Below are 24,596 nucleotides of genomic sequence, written 5' to 3'. Positions count from 1 at the left end.
TGTGGTTTGCTATTGTCAATAGCCCAAACAGCTTGTTTCAAAAAGTCAATAATTTCAGAGTTAAATACGTACTGTATTCTATTTCCCTGGCGTTTCCACTGAATATCAATGTCCGACTTCAACTTTTTGACTTCTTTTCCAACTGTAACGTTAGTACCACGTACTTCTTCTCTCAAGGCTGTAACTTCTTCCCTATGCTGTGAAAGTTGTCGGGAAATCTCAGCCAAATGTTCCGTTATCAAAGTATTATTATCTGTTGCCGGATTTGACGAAGAAAAATTTTCTACGGACATGTTGACAGTCGAGTGACCAAGCGCTGAAGTGAACTAACCACTCCGCAATGTGAGAAAATCGTGCTCAACAGAGCGCGAAATAGCGCCCCGCAGTGGTCCGTCAGGAACAATACGAGGGGAAACAATTCTTTTCTAATTCACTACGTTTAAGCGAAAAGAATTATATTTGTTGTCACATAAAAGATATCAGTGTTGCTCTTAATCGAACTGGTATTAAATTTTGTTCAGCTGTGTAAGTTTGGCCAATACCTGACAACAATTTTCACAACTCCACATTTTAATACCACCACCCATTAACTGAACATTAACCGTTAATGTTCGAGTCTTAATCTTGACTGTCTGAAGATTTAGACCGAACCTTTCAGATGTATGTAAAAATTTTAACGTAATTTAACACTTGAAAATGAAGAAAAAGTGTTAATAAATTATGTTTCGATGTTTGTCGATGTTTATGTCGATGTTTTTTGTTGAGCTTTCGTCGCGTCGGCGTTTTGTCGTGTCGATGTTTTGTCTGTCGATGTTTTGTCGCGCTCCCAGTATAATATTGCCTACGTAACTGTATTGTCTTCTTGTATTTAATTATAATAATCTGCGTGTTTTATATTCTGTATACTAGTTATAATTGCTGAAATGAAACGAGATTGTCACACATTTTAATCATTGAATCCCCTTTGTCCTACATGCATTGTGTCTTAATACAAACGTGTTCACACCTTTCCGTAAACGAGCGACTGCAACAACGGACATGCCCGAAGGTGATACGGAAATCGATAACAACTTGATCAAATGAGAAAAGAACACAAACTACAAGCTTAAATATTTTATTTTGCATGATCATTTATTTAAAATAATAATATGAACAATAAACAGGAATATCATACGAACCTTAAAATATTAGCAAGCAGTGTAACTAGTGCAAACTCTCAAGAATATTTATTTGCAAAAGTTCGAAGAAAACACCATCAGATGAAAATGTACGTGAAAATGCTTGAACAAATTGATGCGCGGATATGAATTAGCGCACGTGCGATAACGCTAAAAGCGCTGTTATTAGTACACCGCTAAAATAAGTAAGCCTACAGTATGAAGTCAGTACCTTGAATGGTTAGTAAGTTATGATCCGGTCACTAAATATGACCAACAAATTTGACATTTGAGTTCAATTTATGACCTTGAGCTTAAACCTTTAGATCAGGTTCTCTTTTTTTTGTACATTTCTCATCACTACCTACATACATGCAAAGTTTGAAGGAAATACCTTGAATGCTTAATAAATTATGCTCCGGACACGAAATATTACGGACAGATTTGACCTTTAAGCTCATTTTGTTACCTTGTCCTTTGATATACAAACCTGGTTTATGCACTCTGCAAAATCGTCTTATCCACACCTACCTTCATGCCAAATTTGAAGACAATACCTTGTATGGTTATTTAGTTATGCTCTGGGCACAAAATATGATTGAAAATTTTGACCTTTTGGCTCAATTTGCGACCTTGACATTTGACCTACACAGCCGGTTTAAGCGCTCTGCACATTGTCAGATCATTATCTACCTAAATGCCAGGTTTAAAGTCAATACCTTTAATGGTTATAAAGTTATGCTCCGGACACGAATTATGACGGAAAGACAGACGCACGCGCCATCACATAATACGTCCCATTTTTCCAAATTCCATTACTTCCGGTTTATCAAACGTGCAGAACTACCTTAATTCCAACCATATTTCCACGTCCCAAATTTATAGGAGTGTGTAAATTTAAGTAATGATCTCAATCAAAGCAGTAAATCCAGGTGATATTTTGTTTTTGTTAAAACACATAATATTATTTAGATCAACAGAAAAAAAAATGTTTTAAATTATTTATTTGAAATCGGAGAATGAACATATTAGTAAAGCTTGTTTACATCATATTTCAGACATCAGAAAACATGCTTCACATACTACACATCTTTCTTTTCGTTGGTGGTGTTTTATGTATGAGTGGTACAAACATAGGTGTTACGTTCGATGGAAATGGAGATTGCATGATTGAAGATCATTCAGTTATTTGTAGGACAAACCTACCGCAAGTGCTACCAAAGAATATCACAAAAGTAACAGTAAAGAATTTTTCACACGACAGCATCAATCAGGAAACCTTCAAGCATGACAGCTGGTGGTCAGTGCATTATCTGGATGTTATCGTAAATGAAAATGTTGAGTTTCGCCTTTACGATTATAACTTCTACGGGCTGAAGAATCTAGAAACACTCGGGATACACTCGTCTGAATTGCCGTTCAGTACAAATAACATTCTTAAAGGACTTCTGAAATTGCAATCTTTGAATCTATCGTCCTGTTTCCATCTCAATACTGAAAGACTGGTAACTAATTTGGAAGTACACGATAATTTAGACACATTAATACTTGACCAGTTCGGAACGAGGGAAGGAAGACATATAATATTGGATAACGCATTTTTTAAAATGATCAGTCGATTGAGTGTACGAAAGTTAAGTTTAAGTGGAACTAATTTATTATTTCAGGGCCCCCTTAATATAGCAAATCTTTCGTATTCTTTAACTGATTTCGACATTTCAAATATAACCTTCGCACAAAATATTGAACCTAAAGAAGGAAAGCAAGTTATCAATACTGTATTATCCAAAGTAAAGATTTTGAACATTTCTCATATCTCTTCACGATTCCTACCTTTCGATTATACATTTATGACCCATACAAGATATAGTCTAAATTGCAGTAGCAATTTAACAAGTGACTTACTTAAACGTTTTTTTAAAGTTGAACGTCTGGAAATGAATCATGTGTTATCTAGAATTGTGAAAATTAAATCATTATATTTGGATATTTCAGAGTGTAGAATCAGTTTTAAATCATTGTATCTCAGATCTAATAATATACATTTTTTAAATGCAACTGTAAAATGGCCAAGGAAACTGAACTTCTATGAACTTGACTTATCTCAAAATAACCTAGAATATATATCCCCCTATGTTTTCGGATCTGTCCCAACATTAGAAAGAATTCATCTCTCTCACAACAAATTGTATCTCATGGCCTCCGTTATAGAATTCAAATTTCTTTTCAGTACTTTCAAAAATTTGTGGTACCTTGATCTCTCAAATAATCAATTAGCTTTGCTCCCTGAAGCTATTTTTGCTGACACTTTCAATTTGACCACTTTAGATTTATCTAACAACCATTTCGCTTCTATCAGTTTTAGAATTAAACATCTTACTAAACTTCACTTTCTCAACTTGGAAAATAATAAAATTCACTATATTGATGGTGTTGATTTCAGCAATCTTCTTTTATTGATTCAAACAATGCAGATACCTGCGAATATAAGTTTCCTTCGCAATCCTATTGTTTGCAGTTGCGAATCCGTATCTTTTATTAAATGGCTGTCTTCCTATGTTAGAACTAGATATAAAATAGAAAAAAGTGGTAAAACATACTTCATGTGTTCATTAGAGGGCAAAAAGGTTCCACTTGAAACCAACGCAGTTGACGAATCAGAGTTTTTATGCGTACGTAAAACAATAGAAATAGCATCAGTGTCGTCAGGCATTGCCATTTTCTGTATCATATCAGTAGTGACGGCGATTTTTATGTATAGAAAGCGACAAAAAAGAAGGGCAGAAAATATGATTAATTTTCTAGAGGACTTTAAAAATGGACTACTGCAACAGAATGTTTTATGCTTTTTATCCTTTTCAAGTGATGACGAAGGAAATGATCCGTATATCATTTATGAACATCTCACTGAAACTCTAAAGGAAAAAACTGGGATTAAGCGAGAAGTTGTATGTGTAGGTAACAGACACTTTAATCTAGGATTTCCAATTGTTGATGAAATAGTAAGGTGTTTATCAGAGAGTTGCGTCGCCGCTTTTATAGTTTCTAACAATTTCTGTGAAAGCCGTTGGTGCCAAATGGAACTTCGAGAAGCGTATGAGCTTAACAAACCGATCATTCTTATTTGCAGAGAGCACATCGACTTAACACTGATGACACCTTTGATGTCTAAAATATTCCTACGCTATACCCGAGCAAAACTTATCACGAAAGAGGACGACCGTGTGGAAATAGTACCAGGCTACGAACAACTCGCTAGTTCCATTTTGAAACTTGCTGCAATACATAATGACAACGTCGCTCTTTAGCAGCATGTTAATTCTATATTTCAGTAAAGCAGAAAGAACTACCAATCCAAATATGGTTTCAGATTTACACAACTTATCCGTTTACGAGATACATCAAACTTTTTGTTTTTGTTGAATTTAACGTCACACCGACCCTATTATAGGTTATACGGTGACTCTTCAGCTCTTTATGGTTGGAAATATGTATTATAGCATTTAATTTTATATACAACATTCTTTGCATTGAACTTAAAACGTCTCTTTTTTGATACAACTTAACTTCTGTAGACACGTTCTGTCTTTGGAATTAGAGTCTCTCAAAAATGATCAGTTCCTTAAATGTCAAAAAGTCTATGATCAGTAATGCTATGACAGAAACTTTTGAATATGTTGATAGTGTGTTTGGTGTCAGTGGACATGTTATAAAATTGTCTGGTATCCTGGCTTTCTATTCTGTAATGTATGAAACGGTATGCTATTATTCATATTTATAAATACGTCATTCAAAACCTGGCACATATTTCATATTACATTTAGTTTATACTAATTTATTTAAGGTCGATTGTGAGAACTACTGGTACCACTGTTCATGTCTTTGGTATGACGCGGCCAGGGGTCGAACCCACGACCTCCCGCACTCGAAGCGGACGCTCTACCACTAAGCTACCGAGGTGGCTAACTCTATCATTTGATTTTCATTATTGATGAATTGTGTAGAATGTTTTATTCTGTAGCCTTATAAAAATAAGTAGTTTTGTTTATAACTACTATAGTATTGTACCCAGTTTGCAGAGTTATATTCAACCTGTATTTTAATGGTGTTCATGTGTACATATGATCTGATAGATCTTGCGGCATTTGATATTTGTTAACTATATCTGTCACCTTTACCCTATTGCTAGCAATATGTTTAAAGTGTCCATTTAGACTTGATGAAATGTCTACATTTTAAAATGTTTAATATCTAATTATGTATTTTTTGTTTTTCAATATCCTCATAAGTAGTATTCATGTTTGACGGACACACTGTAGTTTTAACTATTTGTAGATGTTCAATATTAACCCTGCTAAATTTCTATAATGAACTTTTCCATCCTAAAATTTGGACAGTACCATTAATTGTTAAAAGGGGTGCTTATCAAAAAGATACTGACTGAATTGCGAACACTGCAGATCATGATCAGACTGCTAGGATGTCGCAAAGGCAGAATCAATAGCGTCCAGCATGATAAGGGTTAAACATCTATTGTATGATGATTCGAGCTTCGATCTACATTTGTAAATAATACTCTACTTAATTTTGAAAAACACCCGATTCTATTTTTAGCTAAGGGTCATGTGACTAAAACCACCGGACTTTTGTACTTTAGAAAGATTGTCCGAAATATTTGTACCCTGGAAAAGGCTCTGTAAAAGTCGAAATGTTGGTTTTAAATTAAAATTGTCAAACTAAACCTGCTTTGGTTGTCTGGATTCATTACATTTTAGTGTTTTATTATAGATTTGTATTTAGTTTAGAGTGTGCGTTTGATTTGAAAATAGTTGCTCGTTCAAGTTTGTTTAGAAGAATATTTTTTGCGGTGAAAATCACTTCTTCGGACCTCAATTTGACCAGTATAAGACCATTGAGATAAGCTGTATTTACGATATCTGTAGAAGTTCTGTAACAAAAGCATTACTTGTAATATGTGTGTCCATGATATCAGAATGATCCTGTAACATACAATATACCTAATACTAAAGCAACATTCTGACGTGATCTATTGCTCTTTGTTTCGAAAATATGTACTTAAACACTTAAGGTTATTAAAGGTAAATCGGGAATCAAACCAGGGTCGACGCGGTAATTAGAACTTTTCCGTTGTCTTTATAAACACATCTCGGAGGAGTGTGTAATCGACGATCGTTAAATATAGATATTTATGGTTGAGACAGTTAACCTCACGTAAAGCGTTACAAACGCTTTCAATTTTTAACGAAAAAAATAGTAAAAACACCGCATGTGTTTCTGTAACATATAGTTTGTCAGTAATTATGTTTCAAAGCTTTCTCGAGAAATATAGCATTAATTTCCTGATATGTCCTTAAAGTACGGAAAGCATATCTATATTTCTTAGTATATAATATATCAAGATAACGTTCTTACATAAAAGCTGTTTTGAAATGCCTATAAGAAATCAACTTAGGATTATTACTACATTCTTTTGACCATTCTTGTAAATATTTATCTTTTATTCGCTGCACATACCGACATAATAACTCAAGGTTCTGCCAATAACGTACCCAAATCCATTTCTGTATGAATTTAATCTTACTTTCGTTACCCAATAATGGTAACCAATACTACCATAATAAGGTAACATCTGATATCATTTCTTAACATATCTATAATCTGGCAGAGCCGATACTTAATACAACGTTTCGATGCAATAACGTGCATAGGATATCTTTTGCAATCACCAGCAACAACTGCATTACAAGATCTAAAAGGAACTGATATAAACCGTTTACAAGCATACATTTGTAAATTTTCAATTTTATACATATAATCTAAACCCCATATTTCTGATTCATTGAATAATATAGAGGCTATTGTAGCATCTAATATTTTACAAAATGTAGTTTTTGTCATAGGCATTAAGTGATTCAAAGATGATCAAAGAGACACTTAAGATCCTTTTTGCTTTACAAGCCGTATGATCAGACAGTTTATACATAGAAAGTTCACTGCTAAAAGATAGACATATATATCAAAACTATTAAACCATTAAAAACCATTTCTCCCTATTATATAACCATTATTCGTGTCTTGATAAATGCCCACCGTTCCTAAAGACAATTAGTTTCGTTTTCTGAATATTTACATACATTTTCCATTCATGACAATAATTAGATAGTATATTCAACTGTTGTTGCAGACCATTTACTGTATCTGCTGTTAAGGCAACGCCATCGGCAAACAGTAACATTGAGATCTGAATCATATCTGGAGTTTAAACTGTACCATGATTAAAGAATCTGAATTTAAGATGACGTCGTCTTTTAATAACATCGAGTACTTATCTACCTTTATTTTCGGATCAGCCACACCATAAGAAAAGAATCAAGTTGCTCACTGTTGTAATTTATTGCCCCTTTTACAGAAAACATTTGTGTTACTTAACGGACAAACAAGTGCCACTTAATAGTAATCGGTATACCTTTAGGGTCATAATGCAATTCCCTGTGTCATATTTCTTGTGACAGAATTTGTTATGTACAGAAAGCGTTTAAGAAAAAGGGCGCGAAAAAGCTAACTTCTAAAGAAAATTTAAAAAAGTAATTTTGTAACAGTTAATTCCAATTGTCGTGACGACGAATTGAAATTATACATATATTTGATTGTTTTTACGTCACACCGACACATTTGATTTCAAGAGGACATTTAGCTTTACTTTGATGTCTGCTTGATGTTTAAATTATGCCGACAATATATCAGAGCCACACTTGCCACCAAAGAAAACGGCCGAAAGAATTTTTTTATGAGCAACTCTTAGTTTCCGTTTTAAAACTTGCTGCTGCAGCGATGTTTAAAGGAAATACTGTCTTAAGCAGTAAATGTAATAATTTTGTAGACACCAATCCAAAATCCAGATACGGTTTCAGATGTAAATCACACATGTTTTAACAGCATACAGTATGTTTCACCCAGGATATATAATATATATATTGCCTAGGAATATGTGTACGAGGAAGTAAAATAAAAGAAAATACCGTTTAGTAGAGATGACGTGGCGGTGGACTGGTTTTGGGACGGAACGGGTAGGTAGTTTCGTAGGGCGGTATACTAACACACAAGAAACTAAAGTGTTTGTGTAGGGACAAATGAGTTGGCGGGTAGACGAGGTTGTTTTCTGCATCGTTATATCATCACCTTTTTACATTCCAAATTTCAAGTAATTACATAAAATATTTTTATACACCCACAAAAAAGACGTGTTATGGAATGACGTTCTCTGCCAGTCCGTCTGTTTGATCGCCGGTTAACATTTTCCGTTTCCAGACTTCAAAATTAACAAGAGGGTCATGGTGACCCTGGATCGCTCATCTGAGTAATATGAGCAACATGTTGTTTCAAATGTCAAAATATTAAGAAAGTAGGTCAGTAGGTCACTTTCAGGGTCACTGAAAGTCAGTGTTAAGATCGGTGTGCAACACTATATATGTCATCAAAACTTCAAGGTTGTATCTTGAAAAACAAGAAAGTAGGTCAGTAGGTCAAGGTCAGTCAAGTGACCCCTAATTACTTGGGTCAGGTAGTTATAATTAAACAGTCTAGGAAATATGATCAGATAATGTTTGAAGTATTTTTTCTTAAATAACTCATATACAAGTTATCCCGGGCGGGGCCTCTTTTCACCCCAGGGGCATAATTTGAACAATCTTGTAAGAGAACCACTAGGCAATGCTACATACCAAATATCAAAGGCGGGGCTAGGCCTTGAACTTCAGACAAGAATATTTTTAAAGTGTTTTCCTATATAAGTCTATGTAATAAAATCTTAAAAAGATCCTTTGGAAGCATAGAATGCAACCAAGCAGAATAATAGCAGACTCGGTTTGATTGAGTCTGTCCGTGAGAGGTAATGAAATGTGCAACACCTCTCACGCCCCCTAGCACCGGCTTAAGCGGAACTCTATTACACATATATTGAATGGACTCCATGATCCCAAAGGACCAGAAAATATACAACACTGAATCCAAGTACGGGGAGACATTTTACAGCCGCCACACGGCACTTAAAGATTGCTGCTGTGATAGTAATGATCCCAAAGGACTAGAAAATATAACAACACTGAATCCAAAACTTGGGACCCCCTGGCCGGGACCTCTTTTCACCTCAGGCGCATAATTTAAATAATCGTGGTAGAGCACCACTAGGCAATGCAACATACCTTATATCAAAAGCCTAGGCCTTGCAGTTTCAGACAAGAAGATTTTTAAAGTTTTTTCCTATATAAGTCTATGTAAAACTTGGGACATCCGGGGCAGGGCCTCTTTTCACCCAAGGGTAATAATTTGAACGATCTTGGTAGAGGACCACAAAGCAATGCTTCATACCAAATATCAAAGGTCTAGGTTTTGTGGTTTCAGACAAGAAGATTTTTAAAGTTTTTTCCTATATGTCTATGTAAAATTTGGGACCACCGGGACGAGGCCTATTTCACCCCAGGGGCGTAATTTAAACAATATTCATAGAGAACCATTAGATGTTGTCACATGCTAAACATCGAGGCTCTACGCCATGAGGTTTTGGACAAGAAGATTCTTTTAAGTTTTTCATTTCGGTTGCAATGGCAACCAGAGTTCTGTATGGAATTCAATTCTTTGAAGAATTTTGAAAGGGGACTACCCATTGATCATTTCTGTGAAGTTCGGTGTAAATCTGCCCAGTGAAACAGAAACAGTAACGATAAAATAATTTATCACCGAAAGGCAAAATGCCGCCACTGTTTCATATATTTACATGACACTTAATGGTTTATTAGTTTCTAGTTTCCAGAATTATGGGAACATTCGAGTTTTCGCAGTTTCTCTCATGCACTTTTATAAACCGTTGCAACGCTTTATATATAATGATCTTTTGGAAACCATAGATAAAAACAAATAACAATGGTGGTCATGATCGACTTGAGTTCAGCGTTCGATACCATCGATATCCCGATACTGATTCAAATCCTTCAAGATGAATTTGGTATTCATAGCACTCCCTTGAAATGGATTGAATCTTATCTCACGAACAGAACAATGAAAGTCTTAGTCGAACAGTCAGTATCTGACACTGAGCCATTGACGTTCGGTGTTCCGCAGGGTTCTTGTGCCGGACCGGTGATCTTTACCCTGTATATATCGGCTCTCAATCGAGTGGTGCAGAAATCCAGCCGATCTCTATGGATACACACGGATGACCACAAGATTGTGTTAAAAATATAAGCGGGAAATTCTCAAAATGAGACAACTGTTCTTCTTAACAACTTGACAGTTGCCTCAATGAAATCATAAAATGGATGACAACCTTCAAACTGAAAATGAATAGGTCTGAAACTGAAATAATTATATATTGAACCAGACAACAGTTAGCGAAATTGAACATCACAAGTGTAAACGTTGGTGGGTGTGACCTAAGATGCGTCGATTATGTCAGAGACCTGAGTATAACCATGACCAATACACTCAACTTTGACCATCACATCCAGAGAAAGTGTCAGAAAGCTCATGTGCAGTTACGAAATCTTAGAGCTATACGTAAACATCTCACACAAATGTCAGCTGAATCATTGGTGCATGGATTGGTTCATTAACACATTGACTTCTGCAACGGTTTATTTACCGAAATTCCAGCCTACCAAATTAACAAACTACAGCGAGTCCAAAACCATGCCGCTAGAGTAGTCATGAATGCTTCCTATGTACAACCAAGTGCTGAACTTCTAAAAGAAATACACTGGCTTCCAGTTAAAGCTAGTGCCTGGTAATAATTTTCCGTGTCATCAATGGTACATCTCCAGTATATCCGAGGGGTATATTTGTTCCTACTCGAAAACGGTACAAACTGCGATCACAAATTGACTCTAACTTAAACATCCCTAGACGGCGAACAAAATTAGCAGACAGATCTATGGCCGTCGTTGGTCCCAAATGGTGTAGTGATATTGTATTAATATATGCATATATATAAATATATATATATTTATATGCCTAAATCTAGGTTCTAAAATCCAGTTCATATTTTGAATGTATATGTTTTAAATGTGTGTTATGTAATTGTAGAGCGCAATAGAATATTTTATATTTTTTGCGCTATATAAATGCTATGCATTTGTATTTGTATTTTGTAAACATTGATATAAATAAAGAACGAGAAGCGACAGTATTTTAAGACACTTTCATCACGTGGGCAGCAAACCAAAACTGTACATGAGTATATTTTGCTTCCGTCACTAATAATAGAGCGCACACGTAACTATAGGTATCTCACAGTATTATGTCGTTTTTAATTTTAGCATAAAATATACATAAATAAACAATCAGTAGCACTCTCGTTTAAAGTAAATATACGATGGAAATCAACAGTTGACTTGATGGCGCAGTAGGTTGAGTGGATAGATACATAATCATTTTGTAGTGATAGCCTAGTTTTTACTGTTCAAACCTTGCATTCGACCAACTTTTTTTGCATTAAATACTTTGTGTAAGTTTGTTTTTCTCTGGTTTCTAATTCATTGTTTTGTTTTTTCTTTTTTCTTTTCGTATAAAATCGGTAGTATCTTTAACTCAATCGATACTGAAATTATGACCGGGCAATGCTTTGTTTAAAGTGAAGTGTAAAATTGTTATAAAATTTAAAAAACTAACCCGTACAGCTTAAAAATATCACAGGAAAGATAAGATGTTATTAAAGGCGGAGTGTATTTAAACATAATTACGTGTCTATAGTGATATATATAAGTTAGTGAACTAGATTAACTAACTCGTTTTGTTTTCGTTGAATCATATTGAGGAAAAAGAAATTCAATACAGTTTTAAAAACAAAATTTTTACGGGTTTGGGAATCGAACGCCCAACGAAAAAGTATACTGCGAATACCGTAACCGCTCGGCCAACGGGGACTCACTAACTGCATCGTAAACGTAGTGTTCTAACTTCATTTTGTTAGGGCTTTTTTTTATTTACATTTCAAAACGCCGCAATACTACGCGATACCTATACGTGTGCGCTCTATTGATTATCATGTTCTCACTGTCACGTGATGTTTGCCAGGTGCTCGCTGAACAGAATTCCATTTTTTTATAAACCGGGAAACCCTTATCAGAAATAGTAGACGAATGTTTTTCTTTTTAATTTATTAGGAAAACAACGATTTTCAATCGATGAAAAAATGCATTGTTAGAATATCAAATATGCATCATAAAGTTGAATATAGGAAACGTTTGATTTAATAAAATCTTACACCACGAGGTCAGTCACTTTAACTAGTATGATAGAAACAGGAAAGCCAAAGAAACTTAAAACATTTGTATTTTCTGTAGATTTTCGTAAAGCTTATGACTCTGTCAACATAAAAACATTATTGGATAATATAAAAGGTATTTGGTATCGGTGGCAGGTTTTACAATGCAATACCATCTTTATATAGGAGTGTGGAATGTTGTGTAAGGTTAAACGGGTTTGAATCAAGTTGGCACTGATTTAAAACAAGGATGCCCTCTGTCACCAATTTTGTTTAATATGTACATCAATGATTTGATAACTTCCATTAAAGATCTGGATATAGGTATTGAAATCAGTAACGAAACAATCAGTATCCTGTTGTATGCTGATGATATTTCTCTGTTTGCTGAATCTCCAAAAGACTTACACGGTGAATATTTGGTATAATAATAATAATAATAATAATAATAATAATATGTTGGTTTACTCCTTGGGGCCGAAATGCGACTATAGGAGTTATATTTTCTACCCCTGTACCGTCGATATCCGACTATACGCGTGTTATCATGTCTCCTCAGGACAGCGATTGACGAGTATTATCGCGGCACCGAGATCATGCTAACTGCGCCGTGTTCTTGTAAATTTCTGATAATCATGACAAAAGGAAAATTAGTTTGCATACTGGCTATTATTTCTTAGATGTTATAATTATAAATTTTGTTAATAATTAGTTCTCTTTTTAAAATATTTTTTGTAATTATGCGGTCATGTAAAGGAAATAAAAAAGACGAATTCCGCTGTGTTTCGTTTATACTGTATTTGTACATATTTTCAAAAGAGTACAATAATGTCGTCTGCCATTGATATTTCTGAAAACGAAGGAAATAATCATTATCATTCTACATATAATTCTGACATATCAGTTCGGTCGGATGATGATATCGCATACTATACAAATAAACACAACAAAACAAGTTTCATATAATGAAAAAAATTGTTTGTAAATAAACGCATATTTTGTAAATTTAAATATCACAACTTTCACTGTGGTTTACACACGCTCTCAGCGCGTTGTGCAACATGTTTATAAATAGATTATACATCAAAATAAAACAATCGATATTCACACAAAAACGGATGTAATGCTGATGCAAATATACTTTGTTATTACGGTATTTCTGTTTATTGGAATTTAATGTGTCTATTTGTGAAAAAGGTAAGAAAATCAGAAATGTTCAAATATTTATTAAACGTAACAGGTGTGTTAAAATTGTGAATATTTAGAAATAAAAATATTATTGTATTTGGATATAATTTACGGAAGAAATTGGATATAATAATATTTGTTCAAACTTAGAAGATTTTGTACGTTTATTTTAGTTTACATTAAGTTATTAATGTTTCCCTGCATGATTTTAATTGACTGCATGTGAGTGTGATAATGATAAGATCAGTTCATGTTCTTAGACGTCAGGTGGTAATTCTTACCTCATCGCAGCAGGTATGTTACGATATCGACCTCAGGGAGTTAAGTTTAATAAATCAGTTATTGTACATGTTAGACCAAATAAGAAAGCTGTAACAAATTTTGTATTTAAAATGAAAACAGATAGTTTAAAAGTAGTTTATCTAGGTGTAGTACCCAGTGAGTTTTTGGATTATGTATAAATGGCCAAGACAGCAGCTTTACCTGTAGGCCGTGCTTCAGGCCTTGTATTCTCTACTTCACCAAACTGTTCGACTCCATGGTATGGCCAATATTTAATTACTTTGCAGCTATCGGTGGGGGGAGGTGAGGGGGGGGGGGATAAAGAGAGCTGTACAAAATCGTGAAATGAGATATTTTTAGGTGTTGGTAGATATACACCAAATACTGCAATCAATGGGGATATTGGATGGATACCAGCAAAAGTAAAACAATGGGGCACAGTTACTCGTCAATATGTCGTTTTAAGGATATGAATCATAATCGCGTCAATAAGAAAATAGTAAAAATAGTGTATATCGTATGTAAATTTTTTAGAAAGCACTAGCCTTTCCCACATCAAAGATTTGCTATCATCAAATGTTAAGATTTGTGTTAAAGCAGTAGAAAATAATTTGGTAGTGGTTGAAATTCAGGGATGGAAGGATGCATTGAATAAAAGTAGAAACAAGGGATAATGAAAATAACAAACTTAGGACAATCAGATTATCTAATAGAGATTTTGGCACAGACAACTATGTGACATTCTGTCTCATTTTAGAAGTGCCATGGCAAAGTTTCGATGTTGGGTAGCACCACTGAAATTGGAAACTGGTAGATATGGGAACCAAGATGTTAATGCAAGAACTTGTTTTCCTTGTAAGAATTGTGTGGAAGATGAGAAACATGAAATACTTTACTGTCCGATATATAAGCAGTTAAGAGATAAATTGTACAATGCCGCGAAAGATATTTTTGCCACGAATGACTCAGATAAGTTTATTTGGCTTTTTTCCAATAATGAAGTAGGTAAACACACTGCTGGAACTTACTTTTATATTTTGAAATGTAGGAAAAGTATTTTATTTTGTAAATAGAAATAATTTCTTATCTCAAAATACCGTCTGTACCTGCTCTTTTTAAAGAAATACAAATATTTATAAATTCTTGTATACAATGTGACTAGGTTTTAGTTTATTTCTAGTCTAATGTAGGTACTCCCCCCCCCCCCCCCCCCCCCCCCCCCCCCCCTCCCCCCTTTTAATAAAAAGTGATGTTTTAAGTCAGTCTGTTTGTTTGTTTTGCGTTTTACGCCGTTTTTTATAACAGTATTTGATAAGTTTTTATTGTAGGATACGGCGGGTACTTTGTAAACCGTAACATATAGTTGTTTCCTCTGGATTCATGTACCAGTACAGACCTGTTCTCCACAAGTAACTACCAACTTCCCCAAATGAATCAGAGGTAGGGGGACGAATGATTTCGGACACAATGTCTTTTATCAAATCGTCAGGCGTGCAAGTCAATATCTTTAATTTTTAAGTTATGCCCTGGACATTGAAAATGATAGACAGATTTGGCCTTACTGTGACCTTGATCTTTGATCCTAGTTCATGACTCTTCACATCACCACCTACCTACATTCCAAATATGAAGTCAATATCTTGTATGGTTATTAAGTTATGATCCGGACACTAAATATGACGGACAGATTTGACATTTAAGTTCAGTTTGTGACCTTGACCTTAAACCTACATATCAGGTTCTCTTTTTGCAAATTGTCCATCACTACTAAATGTTTTTGCATGTGTAAGCAATTTTGACGTTATTTTGTAAAAAATATGAAAGATTTGCCTATTATCAATTGTGGTATAATAATAATAATAATAATAATAATCACTACCTACATACATGCCAAGTGTGAAGCAAATATCTTGACTGCTTAATAAGTTATGCTCCGAACACGAAATATGACGGACAGATTTGACCTTTAAGCTCAATTTGTGGCCATGTCCTTTGACATACAAACTCGGTTTATACACATATCGCAATCTACCTTCAAGCCAAGTTTGAAGACAATACCATATATGGTTATTATGCTCTAGGCACAAAATGTGATTGACAATTTTGACATTTTAGCTCAATTCGTGACCTTGACTTTGACCTACACAGCCGGTATAAGCGCTCTGCACATTGTCTGATCATCATCTACCTATATGCCAGGTTTAAAGTCAATACCTTCAATGGTAATTAAGGTATGCCCCGGATTCGCAGTATGACGGACGGACAGACGGACTGACAGAAGCACGCGTCATCACATAATACGTCTCATTTTTCCAAACTCCATTACTTCCGGTTTATCAAACGTGCAGAACTACCTCAATTCCAACCGTGTTTCCATGTCCCAAATTTATAGGAGTGTGTAAATTTAAGTAATGACCTCAATCAAAGCAGTAAAGTCCAGGTGATATTTTGTTTTTATTTTTGTTGAAACACACAGTATTTATACCAACAGAATAATACATGTTTTAACTTATTTATTTGAGAATGAACGTATTAGTAAAGCTTGTTTACATCATATTTCAGACAGCAGAAAATATGCTTCACATATTACACTGCTTCCTTTTCGTTGCTGGTGGTTTATGTACGAGTAGTACAAACATAGGAATTACGTTCGATGGAAATGGAGACTGCATGATTAAAGATCATTCAGTTATTTGTAGGAAGGACTTACCGCAAGTGTTACCAAGGAATATCACACAAGTTAGAGTAACGAATTTTTCACACGACATCATCAATAAGGAAACCTTCAAGCATGGCAGCTGGTGGTCAGTGAATTATCTGGATGTAACCGTAAATGAAAATGTAGAGTTTCGCCTCTATGACTATAACTTCTTCGCGCTGAAGAATCTAGAAACACTCGGAATGCATTCGTCTGAATTGAAGTTCTTCGGGGATTACATTTTGAATGGACTTCGGAAATTGCAGTATTTGAATCTATCGTCCTGTTTCTATCTCACAACTAAAACACTGATAAATAATTTGGAAGCACACATTAATTTAGACTCATTAATACTTGACCAGTTCGGAACGCGGAATGGAAGGCATATAATATTGGATAACGCATTTTTAAAAATGATCAGTCGATTGAGTATACGAAGGTTAAGCTTAAGTGGAACTAATTTATTACTTCAGGGTCCCCTTTATGTAGCCAATCTTTCGTATTCTTTACATATTGTCGACATTTCAAATATAACCTTAGCACAAAATAATATTGACTCTAAAGATGGAAAGCAAGTTATCAATACTGTATTATCCAAAGTAAAGATTTTAAACATTTCTCAAATCTCTTCACGATTCCTACCTGTCAATTATAAATTTATGACTCAAACAAGATACAGTCTAAATTGCAGCGGAAATTTAACAAATGACTTTCTTAAACGTGTTTTTAAAGTTGAACGTCTGAAAATGAATCATGTGTTATCTAGAATTGTGAAAATTAAATCATTTTACCTGGATATTTCAGAGTGTAGAATCAATATTAAGTCATTGCATCTCAGATCTAATAATATACATTTTTTAAATGCAACTGTAAAATGGCCAAGGAAACTGAACTTCTATGAACTTGACTTGTCTCAAAATAAGCTAGAATATATATCCCCCTATGTTTTCGGATCTGTCCCCACATTAGCAAAAATTAATCTTTCTCACAATAAATTGTATCTCATGGCCTCCTATATAGAATTCAAATTTCTCTTCAGTACTTTCAAAAACTTGTGGTACCTTGATCTGTCAAATAATCAATTAGCTTGGCTCCCTAAAGCAATTTTTGCTAACACTTTCAATTTGACCACTTTAGATTTATCTAACAACCATTTAGCTTCTATCAGTTTTAGAATAAATCATCTTACGAAACTTCACTTTCTCAACTTGGAAAATAATAAGATTCACTATATTGATGGTGTTGATTTCAGCAATCTTCTTTTGTTGATTCAAACAATGCAGATACCTGCGAATATAAGTTTCCTTCGCAATCCTCTTGTTTGCAGTTGCGAATCGGTATCTTTTATTAAATGGCTGTCTTCCTATGTTATAACAAGATATAAACCACACTTCATGTGTTCATTAGAGGGCAAAAAGATTCCACTTGATACTAACGCAGTTGACGAATCAGAGTTTTTGTGCGTACGTACAACAATAGAAATAGCATCAGTGTCGTCAGGCATTGCCATTTTCTGTATCATATCAGTAGTGACGGCGATTTTTATGTATAGAAAGCGAAAAAATAGAAGGGCAGAAAATAGGGCTAATTTTCTAGAGGACTTTAAAAATGGACTACTACAAGAAAATGTTTTATGCTTTTATCCTTTTCAAGCGATGACGAAGGAAATGATCCGTATATCATTTATGAACATCTCACAGAAACTTTAAAGGAAAAATCTGGGATTAAGCGAGAAGTTGTCTGTTTAGGTAACACACACTTCAACCTAGGATTTCCAATTGTTGATGAAATAGTAAGGTGTTTATCAGAGAGTTGTGTCGCCGCTTTCATAGTTTCAAACAATTTCTGTGAAAGCCATTGGTGCCAAATGGAACTTCGAGAAGCGTATGAGCTTAACAAACCGATCATTCTTATTTGCAGAGAGCACATCGACTTAACACTGATGACACCTTTGATGTCTAAAATATTCCTACGCTATACCCGAGCAAAACTTATCACGAATGAAGACGGCCGTGTGGAAATAGTTCCGGGCTACGAACAACTCGCAAGTTCCATTTTGAAACTTGCTGTAATGCAGAATGACAACGTCGCTGTTTAGCAGCATGTAAATTCTATATTTCAGTAAAGCAGAAAGAACTATCAATCTAAATACGATTTCAGATTTACACAACTCATGCGTTTACGAATTACAACGTTTTGTTTTTGTTGCGTTTAACGTCACACCGACACAATTATAGGTCATATGGTGACTTTTCAGCTTTTTATGGTGGGATATATGTATTCTTAATAGGATGTAATAGCATGGCATCCTATGATGTAATGCTATAATGTTATAAATATGTAGTACCATGCTGGTTCTTTTCCTGGCACCAGAAAAAGTATTAATTTTGTAAACAACATTCTTTGCATTGAAATAAAAACGTCTTTTATGATACAACTTAACTTCTGTAGAGACATTCTGTCTTTGGAATTAGAGTCTCTCAAAGAAGGATCAGACCTTTAAATGTCAAAAATGTATATGATCAGTAATGCTTTGACAGAAACTTTTGAATATGTTGATAATGTGTTTGGTGTAAGTGGTCATGTTATTGTAACGGCACATTTTCTGGTATCCAGCCTTTCTATTCTGTAATGCATGAAACGGTTTGCTGTTATTCATATTTATAAATATGTCATTCAAAACATGGCACATCTTTCGCATTATCATTTGATTTTCATTATTGATGAATTGTGTAGAATTTTTTTCTGTACCCTTTTAATAAATAAGTAGTTTTGTTTAATACTACTTCTGTATAGTGCTTTGAATGCCAATGCTTACAGTCATAGTGGACTTATTTGTTTCAGTAACTACTCACCTACAATTTATTTTGACATATTTATAATTGTACATAACATTCTACTTATGAAAAACACCGAACTCTATTTTTAGCTCAAGGTTACGTGACTAAAACACCGGATTTTTGTACATAAAATATTTGTGTGTAATGCTGCTGAAGGCTCTGTAGAAGTCAAAAAGTTGGTTTTAAATTAAAATTGTCAAACTAAACCTGCTTTGGTTGTGTGGTTTCATTACACTTTGGTGTTTTATTATAGATCTGTATTTAGTTTAAGGTGTGCAAGTTTGATGACAATAACATATTTTTTTGGCGGTGAAAATCACTTTTTAGACCCCCATGTGACCAGTATTAGACCAGTGAAATAAGCGGAATTTACGATATCTGTAGAAGTTCTGTAACAAACGCATTACTTGTAATATTTGTGTCTATCATATCAGAGGGATCCTTTAACATACAAGATATAACTAATACTAAAGCAAGATTTTGACGTGATCTATTGCTATTTTTGTTGATGATATGTACCTTTACACTCTATGTTATTAAAGGTAAAAATAAGTGACAGCTTAGACTGGCATCAGTCGTTAGAGTCTTTTAGAATAAATATCTCTACCATACAATCCTCTCTACTCTAATAGCACATTTTGAGAAGAAGAAAAAAACAATACTAGTTTGTTTGCTTGTTTGGTTTGGTATTAACGCCATTATTTTTCAACAATATTTCAGTTATGTAACGGTTAATCAGTTATTCTAACTAGTGTTCCTGGATTCTGTACCAGTAAAAACCAGTTCTTCGCAAGTAACTGTCAACTTTCTCACTTTAATAAGATATGGAGGAAGAATAATTTCAGACACAAAGTCTTTTATCAAATCGTCACGGAGAACATACTCCTCGCCCAGGACTCGAGCTCACGACCCGTAGATCTGTAGATCTGCGTTCTCGCTATTGAGCTAAGCGGGCGGGCTCCCAATACATACTAATAGTATCTTATCTCTGACTCTAACTGTGAAGATGAGCCCAGGGAGAAAACAAGTGTCATTATGAAGAAGGGAATAAGCATTATTACAAATTACTTGATCTCAACAGACTTCGTCTTACTAAGCTTAGCTTTATTTAACGTCGCATAAAATCAACATACAACATGAGCTACAAATGTCTTGTGCGACAAACTAGTAACCTGTATTAGATACTTACCTATGTCTATTTTACCTCATACCAATATCATTTTTCACGTCTTAAGTATGACTCGACTGATGGCTGAACTCCATACCTCCCGCACTCAAGGCGGACACTACTGAGCAAATTGAGGCGATATAACAATAGAGGCGTTATCTTACTGTACATAAGACTATTATAAATATTCATTACTAACCTGTAATTGTCATATTTAAAATAATGGATATTTTAAGACTTAACAGTTAGCAGACAAGTGATAAGTACAGTAACTGCAGTTATTACGCAATGTGGTTACATCAAACAAAAATGCATTTTCTAAAGAATTAATAAGTATAATTGAAATATGTCATTGCTTCACAGAGGTGATAATTTATAGATCGAACCATTTTGCCGCCATGTATTAACTGAATATTAGTATAGACATCTATCCTTGAAGTAAAAAAGGCCGTTGATAAAGCTAAATACGGTAAAGCTCAGGGTCCAGATAACATACCCTCAGAAGTTTTAAAGAATGATACAGTAATTTTATTCTTACATTCACTTTTTAGTATATGTTTTAGTAATGGCATTGTACCGACAATATGGGGAAAGTCTATTATCAACCCTATTCCCAAATAAGGTTCCGCAGACCCCAGAGATCCTTTATCTTACAGAGGAATTGCACTTGCATCTTCCATGTATAAAATCTATTGTTCTATTCTAAATGATCGTTTAAATGTTTGGGTTGAAGGTAATGACAAGTTTGTGGATGAGCAGAATGGTTTTAGAAAAAAACGTAGTACAATTGACCAAATTTCGTCACTTACTAATTTGATTGAAACCAGGAAGAAATTGCATAAATCTACATTTTCTGCCTTCATCGATCTCAGAAAAGCTTATGATTGTATTAATAGAGAGAAGATGTGGGTAAAGCTGCGAGAAATGAGTATTTCTGGAAAAATGTTGACAGCAGTGAAATCACTCTACTCATCTGTTTATGCTTGTGTTAGGGTTAATTCCTTTAAGACAGACTGGTTCAGTGTACAAACTGGTTTGAGACAAGGATGTATGTTGTCACCCATATTGTTTAATTTGTATATCAATGACTTAGCACTCTATTTAAAGTCTCTGGTGATTGATGTCTCGTTTGAGAATGAAAGTATTTGTATTCTGATGTATGCAGATGACATAGTTTTACTAGCTGAAAATGCACATGACTTGCAAACATTATTTAAATACTTTAAATGACTGGTGCAATACCAATTATATGAATATTAATAATTGCAAAAGTAAAGTTATTCATTTTCGACATATGTCTGTTCCAAGATCAAACTGTATTTTTATGTGTGGTAATATGATTGTCGATACTGCAGATAAGTATATACTGTAAAATCATTTTATTTCGTGGGCATGAAATTTCGTGGTTTTGGTCAAAACGGCATTTTCGTGGGGATATGAATTCGTGGATTTCAACTTTTGAACATAAAATGAATGGGCATTTTACTTGTTCGTTGAGGTAAAATTTCGTGGATTGACTCAACCACGAAATCAACGAAAATTAGTCCCCCACGAATATTAATGATTTCACAGTATATCTTGGTATAGTTTTAAATGGATTTCTTAACTATAATGTAACTGCAAAAGAGGTAGCTCAAAGTGCAAGTCTTGCGCTTGGACTAGTTATTGCTAAATGTAAAGCCATTGGAGGGGTGCCTTATGATATCTACTCTAAACTGTATGATACACTTGTTTGGCCGGTAATCAACTATGGGACAGCTATATGGGGTTATCGGTCATACTCTTGTATTAACGCAGTGCATAATCGAGCCATGCGTTTTTTCTTATGTGTTGGTAAATATACACCTAATGCAGCACTTGCTGGAGAGATGGCTTGGCAGCCCCCTATAGTACGTCAACATAAAACTGTTTCAAATTTTTGGGTGCGTCTTTGTAATACATCTGCGGATAGAATTAACAAGCGAATTGCACAATGGGCTTTTTCTAAATCGCGTTTGTCATGTAAGAATTGGTTTTTCTATGTTAGAAATATACTAACTGAATGTAATTTAAACAACTACTGTGGCATAAATAACCATGTGTCTAAACGAGTTGTCGTAGAAAATGTTGTGAAGATATCAATGGAAAAATTTGTACACAATTGGGCATACTCTGTTAACAGAATTGACAGCACGTCTGGTAGAGGACGGAACAAACTTAGAACTTACTGTATTTTGAAATCCGGTTTTTATGTAGAAAGTTATTGTAAAATGATAATGCCATTGCAACATAGGTCAGCATTTTTGTAAATTTCGCTGTGGTGTTGCACCTATAAGGTTGGAAACAGGCCGGTACGAAAATTTAAGTTTAGAAGATAGAAAGTGTCCATTTTGTGATGTTGTAGAAACAGAAAAACATGTAATTCTTAGTTGTAGCTTGTATGATGATTTGAGGGAGACTTTATTCCACCATGCATTGAATGCCGAACCTAATTTCCTTGCTTTATTAGAAACTGAACAGTTTATTGTGTTGTTCACATATCCATCATTAGTCAGAAGATTTGCCAAAACCTGTAGTGATATTTTAAGTAGAAGACAATTTTATCTTTGTAAATAATGCTAAGGTACACTTTTACAATTGTTTACCTAGGTAAAAAAATGTTTAGCTCCACTGTTCGAAGAAAATCGGTGCTACTCTCCTAGTGCCCTGGTGGCGGCGTGTACCTTTTCTTTTTGGCTAAATTTTTTCGTCAACCTTTGCTTTTCTTTGTTCTTTGTGCTTAAAGCTTATTGTAACTTCATGTTAACATTGCTCCGCATGCAAATTAAATATGCAGGGGCTGGGCCGATACTTAAGGTCAATGTCACCAAGGTGTTAACTCTTTGTCCTTTTCAGATAATCAAGATATTATTTTCAAGGTAATGGTTTTTCTGCAACCTTTGTTTTTCTTATATATATTTGTTACTATTGCTTGTATGCTATTGATAAATTGACATAAATATTGTCCAGCATGCAAACGGGGTATATAAGGGGGCTGGGCACACTATACATAAGGTCAAGGTCATGTTCCCGGAAGCTTTCTTTATAGACATAGTTTTAGTATGTAAGTAGAGGTCTTTATTGTGAAATAAATTTATTTTACCTTCAAATTGCCGAATAGTGGAGCAAGCTGTCTTGTGGACAGCTCTTGATATTTAAATGATTGTTTTATTTTCTTGTATAATTTTTGATAAGAAGTGGGTGCTAATTAGCTCATCAACAATTTGATGAGATAAAATCATTTTACTTGGTTTTCAGTACCGCTAAATTTAAATTTGGCTGTTTTCTTATATATGGTTTTATGGGCATACCTCAACATTTTATTTGAGCTTATTAGCAACTACATCATTCTTTTAACATGGTGTTTTACATAATTATAATAGTCAAAGTAATACTGATATGTTTTAGTTATAAGTCTCTTATAACTCTTTTATAGAGTGGCAGTGTGCATTTTATTGATATTTTATTATGTATATTATGTAATATATGTTATACACTGATGAGACTGAAATAAAGAGTATATAATCTATGTTACCTTTTGACACCATGATTGTTATCACTGCTGTCTTTAGAATCTTAAAACACTCTGTTTATATTTTTCTGCTTTGATGTTGAATAGGGATAAAGCTACTTTCTATGGACTTCTCTGAAACTGCAGTCTTTGAACGTACATGTATCATCAAATTTTCCAATCACGTCTTTAACAGTTTAGAAACACAGAAGAGGTTGTATTCTATGCTTAAATAAGGTAGCGGGTATATTCATGGAGAGTTACGAGGTTGCTGCATTTTCAAGGTCGTTATATCATCTACATTCAAGTAAAAGCATGAAATATTTTCATACACCCACAAAAAAGAATCTCAAGGAATGGCGCGGTCCATCAGTCCCTCCGTTTGATCGCCCGTCAACATTTTCATTAATATTGTGGACAAAGTTTTAGAAGTGTTTAAAGGTCTGTTATTTTATT

The 24,596-nt window shown here is 34.4% G+C and overlaps 2 protein-coding genes across 3 annotated transcripts; both read left to right on the top strand.

Annotated features, from left to right (window-relative positions):
* The first annotated feature begins 2,151 nt into the window (after positions 1–2,151).
* On the top strand, positions 2,152–5,902 carry LOC128555767 (toll-like receptor 4). Its single transcript, XM_053539229.1, has one exon. It carries the CDS (start codon positions 2,177–2,179, stop codon positions 4,463–4,465), a length of 2,289 nt encoding a protein of 762 aa, XP_053395204.1. The 5' UTR covers positions 2,152–2,176; the 3' UTR covers positions 4,466–5,902.
* Positions 5,903–13,513: 7,611 nt separating this feature from the next.
* LOC123524110 (toll-like receptor 4) lies at positions 13,514–23,979 on the top strand. 2 transcript variants are annotated; one of them, XM_045302045.2, is made up of 3 exons: positions 13,558–13,632; positions 14,663–14,760; positions 16,468–23,979. In XM_045302045.2, the coding sequence occupies exons 2-3, from the start codon at positions 14,722–14,724 to the stop codon at positions 18,310–18,312; spliced, it is 1,884 nt and encodes a 627-aa protein (XP_045157980.2). In that variant the 5' UTR covers positions 13,558–13,632; positions 14,663–14,721; the 3' UTR covers positions 18,313–23,979. The 2 variants fall into 2 exon arrangements, with proteins under 2 accessions (XP_045157981.2, XP_045157980.2); XM_045302046.2 differs by lacking the exon at positions 14,663–14,760 and having other exon boundaries at positions 13,514–13,632.
* The last annotated feature ends 617 nt before the right edge of the window (positions 23,980–24,596 follow it).

The sequence above is a fragment of the Mercenaria mercenaria genome, chromosome 3 (genome assembly GCF_021730395.1).
Source record: "Mercenaria mercenaria strain notata chromosome 3, MADL_Memer_1, whole genome shotgun sequence".
NCBI classification, from domain to species: domain Eukaryota; kingdom Metazoa; phylum Mollusca; class Bivalvia; order Venerida; family Veneridae; genus Mercenaria; species Mercenaria mercenaria.
Note: the sequence above shows the minus strand (reverse complement) of the source record. Positions and strands in the feature narration are given on the sequence as shown.